Source organism: Malaya genurostris, chromosome 2 (genome assembly GCF_030247185.1).
Source record: "Malaya genurostris strain Urasoe2022 chromosome 2, Malgen_1.1, whole genome shotgun sequence".
Lineage (NCBI taxonomy): Eukaryota > Metazoa > Arthropoda > Insecta > Diptera > Culicidae > Malaya > Malaya genurostris.
In genome coordinates, this window is record NC_080571.1 from 15,958,692 (window position 1) to 15,974,873 (window position 16,182).

General features: G+C 37.6%; 1 protein-coding gene across 3 annotated transcripts; it reads right to left on the reverse strand.

Moving 5' to 3' along the window:
* Positions 1-889: 889 nt before the first annotated feature.
* Positions 890-15,127, reverse strand: LOC131429670 (cysteine-rich hydrophobic domain-containing protein 2). Of its 3 annotated transcripts, none has more exons than XM_058593955.1 (4): positions 14,918-15,127; positions 12,792-13,600; positions 1,897-2,107; positions 890-1,803 (listed from the first exon to the last, which is right to left on the reverse strand). In XM_058593955.1, exons 2-4 carry the CDS (start codon positions 12,911-12,913, stop codon positions 1,636-1,638), a joined length of 501 nt encoding a protein of 166 aa, XP_058449938.1. In that variant the 5' UTR covers positions 12,914-13,600; positions 14,918-15,127; the 3' UTR covers positions 890-1,635. The 3 variants fall into 3 exon arrangements, with proteins under 3 accessions (XP_058449938.1, XP_058449937.1, XP_058449939.1); XM_058593954.1 differs by having other exon boundaries at positions 14,788-15,127; XM_058593956.1 differs by lacking the exon at positions 14,918-15,127 and adding an exon at positions 14,439-14,775.
* Positions 15,128-16,182: the final 1,055 nt, after the last annotated feature.

Sequence of the window (16,182 nt, forward strand, 5' to 3'; positions counted from 1 at the left end):
AAGAAAAAGAATCGATCGATCTTCGATCATCGTGCAGTTGAATATCGGGACTGATATGTGTATGACTACCTCAAAACCGTAGTCACGGGTATGAGAAATGCAAGCAAGTGTGATCAGTTTTTCTTTCGCATTGTTTCCAAATGTTTGACCGGAAAAAAGTGCATTTACATCAACCGGAAATTACTCCAATTTCTCAGAAACAGCGGAACCGATTTTCACAAAATTTGATTAAAATGAAAGGTCATATGGTCCCATAAGCTGATGCAGAATTTTGTCCGGATCCAGAAGTACAGGGTGAAGTGTGACTGAAAGTGTAAGCCTGCAGTTGAACGATATTCTAAAAGCAAAAAAATTCTTCTACATTTAGCAAAAAAAAAATTATCAAGTTGTAGGTCATGTTTGTTACTGGCTAAAAGATCTGTTTTCGGCTATACCTGTTCCCAGATTCCGGTTCCGGAAATACCATGAAAAGTGGTCGAAAACTCAAAAACCGAACTCACTTCATTTTCTCAGAGACAGCTAAATCGATTTTCACAAATTCAAACTCAAATGAATGATATTATGAATGGTTTCGTAGGCTACTATTGCATTTTATCCGGATCCGACTTACGGCTCCGGAATTACAGAATAAAGTGTGTTTAATATTTCGAACCGACATTTAGAGCGATGATGCAAATAAACGGGACAAAACTTGTAATTTTTTCACAAAACTGTTTACAAATTGAAAAGGTTATGCTAGTTTATGCTAAAAACTAAACTTATGAATTTTGTTTTAATTCATAACTAAGCTTTTTGAAGAATCGCTTGGTAATATTAATGAAAATATGAGTGATAAGAGAAGGGCATCATTACACCATCAGGTTTATGCTTCCGTCGAATGAAACATCGCTCTTTGAAATAGTTGCTTTCCATTTTTATTGTTGAATTCGCCTTACATGCTAAACAAATCTCTATACACTATACAACTACTCCTCGCGTTCGGATGAATTTATTCTTCCTGTTGCTTTACGATTGATTTCTAATAAAGCCTTTGTTCAGTATCTTTAATTTTAACTCACCATTTTTCTGTTGCGGGTCTAAGATCACTTGAGTGGTTATTGTTAGTCAATTATATTTCATTCTACCTCTGCATTCATCGCCATAGCCAAACATATTCGAACATGTTTCCCTGTTCCAAAATTCCACTTCCATCTACTGTAATCTCTGTTTCGGAAGTACGGTTCACAATTTTCTATATAACTCTGACGGCAAGTGTACAAAAACAATAAACATCTTTGACAAGCAAAGAACAATTACTTCTCAGATATTTCTTTTTGCTTTAATACGCAAGATCAAACTCGCTAAATAATATTTTTCTAGCTTCAAAACTAAGCTAACTCTCTTGAACTCGACTCTTGTTTGTTTCATTTTTTCTATTTGATTCAGCACCAACCTTTAATCTACTTCTCATCAAAGGAACTGAATTTTATCGATAAGAAAGTTTTTCCTTTCAGTTAAACAGTCTACTGGCAAGTTCGCCATCCATTTGTTCTCGAAAAAAACATCCATAATACAATCATGTATTTTAACTAGTAATGTTAATAATTATATTTATAGAGACCAAAATTAGTCAGGACGTCCAGAACAAACAACGCTCTAATCCGGACGATAGATGGGCGTCTTCGGTATAAACTCTATCAACAGCACGTACTCCATCATCGAGTTTGAATCGCACTGTTGTTTGCTGAGCCGCCAGTGCAGCCCGAGCTTATGATACAAATGACTATTTTCCCACTCGAGCAGTTTGTTCAATGTGTGCTGAGTCTGCAAAGGAAAGCGTACAAGGTTAAGGTAAATGTAAATGTATCGAAGGTTACGGAGCGACGCAACGGCCACCAGCGCGGCACAAAAACTTACTCGTTTACTTAAACATATCACAGGCCATAGGGAACATCCAAGTGTGCAGCAGCAGCACACGCAACCGCAGAACAGCCACTTCACGTTAACCGGAAGTGTCTTTTTCAGGACGGCGTTGATGCGCAGGATAGTCGCCTTGAATTCCTCCGGGGCGACGCGCGAAACCAGACCGGCTGGGAATTGCACGTTGAACCGGTTGCTCAAACCGAAACTGTAAAAAAAAGAAGGAAAGATGGATTAGTACTGGATGTAGTTCAAACTCAACCGAATTTAATTCTATCATCGAGATTTTGCGAGAATTTGTATCATTTTTTGGTTCGATTCAACCTGCCACCCAACAAAGTCCTAAACAGTATCCTCTCGCTCATTCAAAAACAAGTCATTCCTTTAACATTTCATCAATTATTCATATCGTGGAACCTCTACGAACGAAAACCACTGAATTATACATAAAATCGAATTGAAACAAAACAAACAAGCAACTCATTTCAAAATCATCAAAAATTCACATAACTAACTAGGGTAAAACGCGCGCCTCACCTATTACATCAGCAGACCAGACCTGATCTGCAGCGTCGAATTCCGATCCGACACTCGCGGTAATGTTTTGAGGCAACCGCACGGATTTGTGCAAATCAATTTCGCTCCAAAAATCGTGCCAACCGTTCCGAAACTGAAGCAAAAAAAAAAACAACGCAAGGCAAGTGTTGAACGAAAATCGGCGAGTGAAATGACTATTAAAATGCCTTCCCTGAAACGCTACGGCGGCGGACGGGAATACACCTCTTTCCTCGCATCCATTACAGGTTCTACGAAGCCAGTGCTATGATGATACGAAGTAGAACGAGAAAAAAAACGACGAATGAGAAAATTAATATTCCTATCAAGGTGATACTGCTTTGTGTCCCTCGCCAACCGACTCACCGTCCATAGTTTGGTTGCATGGTTTGATATATCGAAATTTGTGGGCTTCTGTCTGTCAGCACCGGCCGAAAAGTCCATTTTTGATAGTCTTCCTTTCAACACACTCGGCTCTGCTATGTGATTTTACTTTCATGAAGCTCAACCCTCACACATTAGCCCCATTTCACTCTTTCATCGATGCGGCTCACCGCAATCCTCTTTGTGCGGGCTAAGTGAAGTGCTTATATAAGGCCAATGTGCCGAGCATCCCAACCTGACTGACGTCTCTACACCTACTATATCGTATGTCATATGGCAGATTCTAATGGGAGTACCGTGTATGGTTCCTCGAGGGCGTAACACCTCGGGTAGAGAGGCTGTGGTTTTCATGAGAATGGATTTATCGGACCCGAGACTAGTTGATTCTCAAAAAGGTTAGAGCCTGTTACAGTTGTCATTCGCGAACAGAGCTAGTGAATTCCTATTATTAAACAGTGTTTCCCGCATTTAGATAAATTCACCTACTTTCTTTAGAACGGACTGAACTGATCAACCTGAACGGGCATTTTTCCCAGTATTGAAATTTTAGAATTGTGTTTTGAGTCACTACATTTAGCTTAAGCAGTCAGTAGAATTATTCGAACCCTTTTTACTTTCTTTTTTTACTTTATCTTGCTGATTTGAACTTTAAAGAAAACACAATTATGAAATGATCAAACTTTTTTTTGTAGATAATTTCTTGACATTTAACATTTATATATGATTTCTGGCATATGGTCGCCCGACTATTTTTTACAAAGGTCATTCTGGAGGTCCAATTTTAGACCACCTTTTCAAATATTTGAGGACGTATTTCAGCAACGACACGTCGAATGTTGGTTTCCAAAGCATCAATCGTTGCTGGTTTATCCAAAAAAAACGGTCCATTTCTCGAAATAATGTTGTCGTTGAATTGTTCTTCAGCTGCAGTATGACAAGTGGCACCATCCAGTTGAAACAGCATTTTGTCCACATCCATATCTTGAAGATTTGGCAACAAAAAATCATTGATCATGGTTCAGTATCGATTTCCATCTTCGACTTTACCAAAAACTAAATATAACGAATAAATTGCAATGGTTTTGAGTCCAACTTCGAGGCTTTTTGGGATTGTCATCTTCTATATCGGTTTGAATTTTAAAAACTCATCATTCTGTAATTGTGGAGCAGGGAAAAGCCTAGTAGAGCTAGTTTAGTTAAAACTTTCCCTCTAACAGGCATAAAACCTCCTCTTTTTCAGCAAAATCATACCAGATTACCTTGGTTTGGGTCCCCTAACATTGCTCCATACGGGGCAATGAGAGGGCGGACTCGTTAGCCAAGGTGGGCGCACTAGAAGGTGATATCTATGAAAGACCAATCTGCTTCAATGAATTTTTCAGTTGTTGTCGTCAGAAAACTCTAGCCAGCTGGCAAAATACATGGAATAGTGGAACTCTGGGACGATGGTTACACTCAATAATTCCACAGGTATCGACGAAACCTTGGTTCCGGGGGTTAGACGTGAGCCGTGACTTTCGCCCTTATTCTGAATAACGACGTATTGGTTTTTCGATCGAATATGGTTCGGTCGAATCCTAGCTACGTTTGATTTTGCTAGCGTTACTAGGAATACGAATGAAATACGATCGAAAAAACGATACGTCGTTATTCAGAATAAGGGCGTTTATTCGTGTAATGTCAAGGCTCATGTCTAATCATTATACCTGTTCAGCGCGCATCTCCGTCGTGTGGGGCTCGCCGTGAGTGGTGTCTGCGTTTGCGGTGAGGGTTATTATGACATCGAGCATGTTGTTTGGATGTGTGTCGAGTATTGTGATGCCAGGTCCCAACCCATAGGTTCCCTTCGGGCCCGAGGTATACCACCCTTCGTACCAGTCCGCGACGTCTTGGCAACTCGAAATCTTCCTTATATGACTCTCATCTATAACTTCTTGAAAACTATCAATGCCCAAATATAGTGCTTTCCCTATCTCTCTCTCGTCTACAGCTCTATCGCACTCTTCTTTAGGCTGCTGAAAGCGGAGCATGCACCTGCCTTGAACTGACTGAGTTGCTGAAAACTACCCAAAAACGCCTCATCAACGTCAGAGCCCACCAACAAAGCATCCCAGCCAAGGATAATCTCTCTCGTTACAATCTGAAGAACGTGAAGATCCAGAAAACTCTAAAAAATTTGTGCCACAAACGATATCAATATTTTGTAAATCCAGCCCTGCTCACATTTCTTTACTAACTCTAGGGGAGTATGCCGCCCCCTTAATACGGCGTCCCTTCTTCTCCTATAACAACAAGACAATCGGCCACGTTAAGCTAAAGCAAATGAGCCAAATAAAATTTGATAATAAAAAAAATAAAACCTCCTCATCTTTTGCATCAACAGATTACAATGATCCAAATGATACATAATACATAATAACTCAAAACTAAAACTTAGTAATTATACAATGATGAGAGAAAACTAATACTAAATATAGTATTCTAGTTACTAGAACTTATCGAGAAAGATAACTGAGAAACAGCTTTTTTAGAACATTACGAGAATGATGGAGGTCAAATACACACGGAACCACCCGCGATCCCATTTCAACCAGAATATTAGTTGATTTTCTGAATTCGATTGGTTAAAATTTGGTACAACTAATCGATTGTTGTTTTAACTAAACTGTCATTTTTGTTTTTCGATTAGCAGAAACGATGGTTGAAACAACTAATTTAACTGTTTGAAAAAAAAATGCTGTCAATAAGTGAGGACACATACCTTTCAATTTCAACAAATATTTTAGTTGAAATAACTAGTGTTGTTATTGAAACAAAATTCTGTTAGTTGAAAAATAAATCGGTTTTATTTGTTTTAGACATTCCAAATAGTTGAATCAACTCGAACATAATCAAAATATACTTACTGATACACGTCATGATCTATTTGAAATAAGTTCGGTATGTTGAGATTCATGAATTAAATATCGTTGTTAAAATATAAACAGTATTTTATATTGACATGTAATATCATTAGGGCTGGGAAAACCACCAATCACTGCTGATTTCAAGTGATCTTAACCAAGGAATAAATTATCATTACGAAATCAGAACTGATCTGATCTCTAAGTGATTTTGATTTTTGTATGATCATGATCATGTCAAGTTGAGATCAGTAAAGATCTAAATTCTAAAAAAAACCTCTGATTCCATTGGAAATGATTGATGTAGAAAAACGTTTTTAATTAGCAAAAAGCGCCCGGAGGCGCGAGTAAATTAGCGAAATTATTAAATTTACTTAAAATTAGTATTGAAAGATAATGCTTTAAAACGGTTGAACTAAAGTTATGCACTGATAATTTCAGTCAATTTATAACATGAGCTTGGGTGCATAAACCGCTGGGAATTGGAATTTTGCGACGGTAATTCAAACGCGCCGTTCAATCACAGCGCGTTCTGTGTGTTTGAAACCCTTCGCTCCTGTTACTTTCATAAATTAAATTCATGTCAAAAAGCGTTTTATTGCTAATGCATGAACATCATCATCGGTATCAAACAGCTGGAAGTTAAACAGTCTGCTAGAAGTAAATCAATGATCGAATTTGAAGAATAAAATTTTTGCGCATACCTGAAAGATTACGAGATCATTCCTTAACATTTTCTTATTTGTCACCAAATCTTTTTCATCTTGAATAAGGTTACCTTTATCACAACACCGCTGTTAGATAAACACTTGTTATCATAAAATTCTCAAATCGAATGAACACAATTTCACCAAACGCTTCAACCATCGATGTTGTTTTCATTGACATTTTGAAGCGACGCGAACAGATTTCAACTAAAAAAGTTGTTGATTTTGCATTGCGATTATTGTTTTCCTTTCAACTGTCTCCGGCATTTGACAGCATTCAAAACAACATATTTTTCAACTACTTGAATATATGAAAATCAAAAACCATATTGGTTGAATCAAAAAGAAATTAGTTAAATCAACTATCGCAAAAATCAAAAACTGCGATATCGTGCATTGGAGCAATTATTGAATAGGCGATAACCGTAGTTATTTCTAGATGAGGGTTTTCTAAGAAATGGGTGGAAACGAAGAGTACGGCGATGAATATCTATGTGTAACAATTGTAGAAGATCTGAACAGTTTATACGAGCTTGTATAGTAAATCAGCGACAAAAATGACCTTACAGACGTCACGTCGAACAGAGAGCAAATCTAGAACGATCTTCGTAGCTCGGATGGGTCTATCCACGGAAGACGACGAAGTGCAAAACAGACGAATTTGCGTTACACGGAAAGACCGAAATCAGCATTTTGGCGAAAAAATTAGTTGATTTTCTGATTTTAGTTAGTTATTTTTTGAGACAACTAAAAAAATCTTACTTTTGCTAATATAGATTTTTTCATTCTCATTCCCTCAATAATAATAAAATATTTGTTGAAATGGCTATTTTTTTTAGTTGAATTCACCAATTAAACGTGCTGTCATTTCTTAGCTACGGCACACTTCATTTCCATTCAACGAATTTTTTAGTTGAATTAGAGAAATAAAACGTTGTTTTCAACGCTCTGTCACCGAAAAAACGTTAACACCGTAATGTCTACTAGCCACTAGATGGCACACTACGACCGAAAAAAAATTCAGTTGCGGTTGTCATTTCTATATTGGCAGGTATAAATACAATGTTGTATTGGAGAAAAAGATATAAACGAAACCAAAACCTATTTTCGCAAATGTTTTCTTCTAAATCATTCGACTTCGCGAAATTGACTCTCTCACTAAAAATTTGAGCACTCGGAAAACAAAAACCGAATACAAGTAGTACACCGGATGGCGTAGCCCGGAAGGTTGGAATGTACAAAAAACATCATTTGACATATACCATTAGAGTGCAACATTCGAAACTCACTTCACTGTTTCGCGTAAAAACGTTATTACGCACAATCGCTTCAAATGCGCACAAATTCTGAATAAATGCACTTTCCACTAACAGTTTACGTCATTTTTACATATCGGTTTAGAAATTTATATATGGATATATCGTAACACATGCGAAAAACATCTAAACAATTTGCAAGCAGTTTCAACAAGACTATCCTTTTGAGCTTTTTAATGGATGGTTTTGCTTTGACACTTCTCGTGAGTTTTTGGCTAATAAACTTTGTTAATAAAATCAATTTCATTTTTGTTTTCTTTGTGCTGTCCTTCAGTAATGATGGTGATAGATAAATAGAAACAAATTTTCTGATTTAAATAACAAAATTAGTTGTCAATGAGAATTTTGTGTTGGATTGAAATATTGCTGGTTTGTGTCCAGGATATTCGCCAACTAAACACATTCTCTAAAAATAGGAGTTTTTTTTCAGCAAAGTAAATTCTTAATTTTAACTAATTTTATAGTTATTTTGAAAATTTTGTTGTTAAAATCAACTAATTCAAAAACAGTAATACTAATTAGGCGCAGAGCTAATTTCGGCCGTTCCGTGTAAATCATTCAAGGCGTTGAATGTCTCGAAGGCAAAAAGGTGACCAAACGACAGTTGGACCTGACTGAAAAGCAATATGTTTTATAAGATCTTAAAACTTTTCATTTGAATCTTAGATCGGTTCAGGCATCTACGAGAAAAATGAGTTACACAGTTGTATTTTCGTTCCACATATCATCCTGTAGTTCCGGAACCAGAAGTCGGATCCAAACGTTATTCAGGAACCTAGTTTGGGAGCATACGACTTTTCATATGAATCTGACTTTGTAGTACACGGTTGAGTCACCTCCGATAAAATTGAGTGAACTTATTCATCACACACGCATTTGCTGATCTAGACGAACTGATTCGAATGGTATATGGGTGTTACGTTCTTCCAGCATTTATTGCTGTAAGCAGTTTAAATCAATATAATTATGGAATTGCTTTCAACTCGAAAATTCTGCTTTCATCTAGTTAACATATGTTATATTTGAACGGTTATGTTGCCATGCTAAAATCGGTCCGAGGCAAAAAATCATAAAAAGAATGCCGTACGCAGTCTTTTTGGTACTTAGAAACAATTGTATGTAACAGTACAAAAAATCGTATTTCACGTAGATCCCAAGCATTGCTTTGTCATACAGCACTCAAAACGCCTACTACTGGAATAAGGCGAAAAGTTGCTTACACAAAAATATAGATATCTCCGCTAAAAATGGATGGATGTTAACAATCTATGGCTTGTTGGATAGCTATTACCGTGCGGAATCTAAATCTAAAAACATATTTTGTTTTCAAGGTCAATTGTAACAGATATTGTCAAAAAAAAATTTTACGTAAAACTTTGTATAACTCAAAAAGTAAACATCCGATCTCAAAACCATTCAATACCTGGGTTTAGTGTGACGGGAAGACCTTTCATTTGCGACTAGTTTGATCAAAATCGGTCCAGTCATCTCTGAGATCTCGACCTCTTTGTTGACAACACACACACACGGACATTTGCTCAGTTGATTCCACCAGCTCATGGATCGCACCAAACAGTACATTTAACGGGATGCATCGGTATTTCTTGAACGGCGCGTGGATTATCTTTTCTCCAAATACGGAAATTTTGCTTGTTGACGTATCCATGAAACCAAAATCATCACTGAAGAGAATTTGGCGGTAAAAAAGCGGGTCTTCGTCCAATTGATTAAGCGACCAATTACTGAATTCACGGCGCATACGATGGTCGTATGACTTCAATTATAGCACCAATTGAATTTTATATGGCACCAAACCCAAATCTTTTTTTATGAATTGGAAGGATCCTCAGTGTCCTAGGATCGTAGCACTGGCCATGCAAAAATCAGGTACACTTATGAATCGACCAAGAAGTCTGTTGGAACAAAAGGCCAAGTTCCGTATCGGAATGTAGTACCCTAACTTTACTTCGCTTTGCTATGACCCTAAATACATGTAAACATCCTTTGTCCGCTTGTTTTCACAACACATTTATTATTTAGATTTGACGAACTTCGTTGTTGCTTATTTACCGACTTCAAGCAATACTGCGAAATGTGTAACATTGTATAAACTTCACAACTGCTAAAAACGACAGCAAACATTTACCTTCACCGGAGTGTTGCGTTATAATTTCGAAGGCTGACACGATCAAGCTTTGTATGACTAATACAGCTTAGGCGCGGGCGTTATCAATTGAGCACAGATAATCCGCGTGAGAAACAGTATCCAGGAAAAATAATTTTATCTCAAATGAAAAGCATTATGTTCGGAGCAATAACCAGAAACTGATGAAGCAATTGAGCCCAGACTCGTCACGTGAATAATCGATAATTCTGTGACAACATTAATGTGGGATTCCTCAGAAAACCGAACGTTTAATTGAGTAATATCTTTGAGAATCAATTAGAAACTCAAGGTAAAATACATGTAAAAAAATTGCTGGTTTTTTACACTTGGAACTTAGTCAATTTTGCTTCAATCACTAATATTATTTATTTATTGTTGATCCATCGTCTAACAGAAGGCCTCCAAACTCTTGGTGGGACAAAGACTGGTAATGGTTTCATTATAGCCCCTTTTCAATGATGGAATTTTCCATAGCACTCATGTCTTGTGACAATAACGCTCCTGGGTTGGACAGAATTAAATTCAACTTGGTGAAGAATCTGTCCGACCTTGCAAAAAGACGTTTGTTGGAATTGTTCAACAAGTTTTTTGAGCAAAATATTGTTCCACCTGACTGGAGGCAAGTGAAAGTTATTGCCATTCAAAGCCGGGTAAACCAGCTTCCAATCACTACTCATATAGACCCATTGCAATGTTGTCCTGTATCAGAAAATTGTTCGAAAAAATTATTCTACGACGTCTCGACACTTGGGTCGAGACGAACGGCTTGTTGTCAGATACTCAGTTTAGTTTCCGTAGAAATAAAGCGACGAATGATTGCCTTGCATTGCTTTCGTCTGACATCCAAATTGCCTTCGCTCAAAAACAACAAATGGCCTCTGTATTTTTAGACATTAAAGGAGCATTTGATTCAGTTTTCATTGATGTTCTTTCAGACAAGCTCCATCAACATTGACTTCCAGCGATTATAAATAATTATTTGCACAACCTTTTTGTCAGAGAAATGCATGTATTTTTCACATGGCGATTTGGCAACATTCAGAATTAGCTACATGAGTCTCCCGCAAGGCTCATGCCTCAGTGCGCTCCACTATGATTTTTACGTGAATGACATTGACAGCTGTCTAGTATCCCCATGTACACTAAGACAATTGACAGATGATGGCGTGGTTTCAGTTACTGGACCCAAAGCTATTGATCTGCAAAAACCATTGCAAGATACCTTAGATAACTTGTCTGTTTGGGCTGTTCATCTGGGTATCGAATTCTCTGCGAAGAAAACAGAGCTGGTCGTCTTCTCAAGAAAACATGACTGGATGTGAGTAGAGGTTTCATTCGTGTGATGTCCAGACTCATGTCCAATCACTACACGTTAGATGCACATCTCCTTCAAATTGGACTTTACGAGACTAATCATTGTGCTTGTGGCGAAGGCTATCGCGATATTGATCATGTTGTTTTGACATGCGCCGTGATGTCAGATTTAAACTAATAAATTCTTTGCGTACCCAAGGTAGACCATCCAATGTCCCAGTTCGAAACATTCTTGCTTGTCATGACCTTTCTTACATGAAACTTCTTTATCATTTCATAAAGACAATTGAAGTTTCAATTTAATAATCAACCCTTTTGAGTTTTAGTTCTGACTCCTACTGCGTCCATTAGTTCATCCAATAGCAATTTTTTTATAAAAATGATGTGCTTAAACAAACTCGAGATAGGTTATGAAATCAACAACAAAATGTAGATATAAAAATTTTAGCTTATTTTATAATTTATAGCAGTTAATCGTTTGGTTCAAATAATATGATATTTAAAAATAAGAGGAATATGTTTTAATAAACTCAAATCGTTGTGACTATATTAGTTCTATATTAGGATAAGAATTTTATGTAAAAGTGATGCTACGGCGAAGAAAAACTTAGGTACATTGCCTTCAGAAATAAACGTATTTATGGAAAAAAGTGACGAGTTTGAATGGAATGCTATGCTATATCGTTTTCGCCTGAGAAACCTGGAACTGACCCAAGGGTAAATCTTGAGTGCCTAAGAATAATTTCCAATGTAAATAAGATGTACACGGTTCATAGTGAAAAGAACTCTATCACTCTAACCGAAATCGCAGACTGGTAGAACCATAATCGCTACGTTACACATTAGCAAGACACTTAACGCTATAAAAATAACTGCATGCAACAAAAACTTGAACACAAACATGGCGAAGAGCAGGTTAAAAATCTGTAACACTAGTAAGCACGTTGATATAATTGCATATATTGGGGCTATTTATATAAATTTGTCAGTTGCAAGACAAATACAAATCAAGGTTGACAGAGACTATTTTCTTGGCTCGCGAGTTGGATGTTGTACGCATTTTTCCGAGAATAATGAGGATCGGTATAATGAGACTACCATTCAATTGCACATTGAAAATGACGATTGAGTAAACTTCAGGATTGGAAATATACCACCCTAAATTTTAATTGACTTGTTCCACATCAAGAATTTGAACAACCGCATGAGGCGCTTCCTTATAGTTATTGGATGTGGCTCTTCGAAAACATATTTTGTAAATGGTAAATTTTGACTTTTCCAAGATAATCGACTACAATCTAATCATGGAATAATCGAATAATTCGAAAATTCCGAATGTAGAAGAGAAATTTAAAAGATTATAAAACGTTTGTTTACCGTCTACTGTCTCAAACAAATTCTGTCAATTGCTTTGCTAACGTCAACACTATCGCAACTGGTTAAATACATTGTTTTGAACTCTAGTTTCTATATATTTCGTCCATCTGGGCTAAATTGCTCTGTCGAGGGGAGGAAATATAGAAAAAAAAAACAAAATCATACTCACACTGTCATATTGCCTGCTCCCCGTATGACAATTGGATCTGGCACCAACTGCACATGAGCCTCTTCCACTTCCTCCGATTCAGCCAATTCCTGTTCTTCGTAGATCGCATCAAAATCAGCCATTGTTCGGAATTTTGCCCCTTTCTGCTAGCTAAATGCCCCTATTCACTTCACAGCACGATGATCTTTGTCGAGTTCTTTCTATTCCACTCTGATCGCTCCGAATGATACAGCTTTCAATTTCAACTGGCTTTCCTTTCTTCGGTGTGAATAAACATACAAGATGGTGTTTTCCACCCTGGCCTCCTAGTTACACCTAATCGCTTCCGTTGCAACAGTGACAGACATCCGCTCGATAGCAGTCGCGGAAACCGTAGCTGATGAGACATTTACAACAACAAAACAATGACAAAAGGGAAGCATTCCCTCGCACTAGTTACTTTTCGTAGCACTACCTTTGCTGTTTTTATCTTAATTCAAGGACCTCACAGCCGAGTACAAGTTGATGTTTCTTGAACTCAGCTTGACCTTCTTTTTTCAGGAACCAACAACTACGTGTCTTTCAAGGAATTCCATCGAATTCGTTCACCTTTTACCGAAAAAAATCTCATCTTGTTCGTTATTATTTATCAACTCATCACCGCACCATAACTGGCACTTCACTATCGTTTGCTACTGTTGCCAATGATTGTTATTTCGATCGATTCACTTGAAAAATAAAGTAAATAAGTAGCCGCGCAATTTTGTATGTTCCACTGTTGACGCAATCCTCCCACGACAGCACGAGCAGGGTGTGATTTTGTGATTAAACTGTAAGTGGGAAGAGAAATTTTATCAGAAAAAATAAGACAACAGACCATTCAGTCATTAATCAGGAACATTCAAATGAATAAGAACTGTGACTTCCGTGATAAATGTTTTCTGACAATTAGCACCACTACCACTAATGGTGGCCATCATTTTTTGAAAACAATCTCAGCTGGCCATGATGAAAACCAACAGGAGACAAGAAGACAAAACAGTTTCGCAAGCAGGGTTGGTAGATGTTCTTTCAGACACTGTTTTTCCAGTACAAATCGCCGTTTGGGAAAGAATTAACATCAGTTTTGACAAACTGTTGAAATTTTAACATTATTTCTCACTAAACGGTACGTTTAATGTGGAACACAATTTTGCTTCAACTTTCGGATTTTGAGCTGGTAGGTTTCGCATCAAACTCGAGCACGAAAAACGAATGGCCTTCTCCATCATGCTATGCCCATTGCGTTCTTTTGATCAACACGTTGATTCTATTCATACATCAGTAAAGCTGCAGTAAAAAAACCGTTCATTCTCAAGTTTAACATTTTATGATTCAAAACACATTTTTAGTAACACTATTATTTTGTTAATTATCGTTCATGTAAGCAAACATTCAACAGCAAAGATCGAAGTATTGAATTTTACAAAACCCAAGAATCAATAAAACTGTCCGGGGGGTTACGAGGTTCTTTTAAAAAAAATCATTCAACAATTGGCAGAGCATGTCGTATCGACGTCCTCTCGGAATGCTCGTTTCAGGTTCCTTTGTTGCCCTTCGTCCAAGTAGAACCAACCAAGAACCGTACCATGCATCGTCTATATTGGTGTAACGCGAACCCTCACTCACACGATGGATGGCACAACCGCTGATGATGTACTTTCCGAGTAGAAACAGTCGATGTCGATTGCAAAAAAAAATATTGTTACAAATAAATATAACACCACTGCTGATGCTGCTACTGTTGTTGATGTTATTGTTGCTGCAGGCTACGAACTGCTCTACAATTCCAGTCGAACCAATCCACACAAAAAATTTCACAGACTTTGCGTTTCGTACTTCTTTCGCAATCTTCGCTTTCAGTTTTGTTTGCTATTCCTCTGGTGTCTGCTGGCCTGTCAAATTCCTCCATACGTAGGTTCACAAGCGGAGCCAAACCATAATGCACTCGCACGAAGGGGATTTTTGTAAATTTTACCTCTCCACTGCTGAACCTCCTCCACAAATGAAAACTACTTTTCATCACAACTCTTGCTACAATGATCCCCCGCGCAAAAGATTTCAGCATCAAACTTTGTTATGCGAGATAAACTTGAAACTGTACTCACACGCAGAGACCCTAAGCTAAACCAATAGGAAAGATTTGGTGCAAGTACACTTAATTTATTTGAAGGTTCTAAGGGCCACCAATCATCGAAACAAAATTACAGCACAGCAAAAGAAAAACTCGATGACCCTCACACTGCACCACACTCACATCACTCGATTGCTGAGCTTTGATAAATTTTCGCTCTTCGAATGGTTATGATTACGCAGATTACGCACTACGAAAACATCGCATGGTTCCTGTCATCATACTTTGACAGTTTTTGTAAGGTTCGAATTATGGGTTGAGCCATTTTGTTCGACTATTTTTAAGCTCCCCAAAAGTGCGAGACATGAATGTACAGCATGAAGAGAAATATTGTATTACACACAGTTCACGCCAAATCTATAACTGCACACTATCAAAGAAATCATATTATCAAGATATCCAGTTCTCAAATTTTAGAACAAATCGTAAGCGACAAACATTTTTGCCACTATGGCACTCTTGGACGAGTGCACAACAAATCTCGTACATACAAGTTCGGTATACCTTATGATCAAAAAAGACCCGGAATTTTCATTTTAAAATTTCCGCGCTTGTCCAATCGGTAAACTTTTACTCTCTCAACGTTGGCAACTCTTTTATACACATTCTGTCAAATTTTGACGCATATCGTACGATTAGTTTTTGTTTGGCGTCTATACAAAGAAGTTGAAAAATTTGCGTGTGGCTATTTTTATAATGGATGAAAATTTAGAACAACGTGCGTGCATCAAATTTTGTGTTGCACATGGATTTAAGTGTTCCGAAACGTTGAAAATGTTAGAAATGGCCTTTGGTGAATTGTGTCTAGGAAAAACACAGGCATACGAGTGGTATAAACGCTTCAAAGGTGGTCGTACAAGCTTGGATCATGATGAGATCCCTGGCCGCCCAACAACATCTGTTACTGAAGAAAACATTGAATCGGCGAAGCAAATCGTGTTACAAAATCGTTCTGTACGATTAGCGAGATTGCTGTGTTGTTGGGCATATCTTATGGATCAGCCGAACACATTTTAACAGATGTTTTGGGTTTGAAACGCGTCGCTTCTCGGCTGGTGCCAAAAAAGCTGAATTTAATTCAAAAACAGCGTTGGTTGTGTCGCAGTTTTTGGCCAAAAACTCAACCAAGCACCGTACTCTCCAGATATGGCCCCGTGTAACTTTTTCCTCTTCCCCAGACTCAAATTGCCATTGCGGGGAACGCGGTTTGAGACCATAGAGGCCATGAAAGAGAATTCG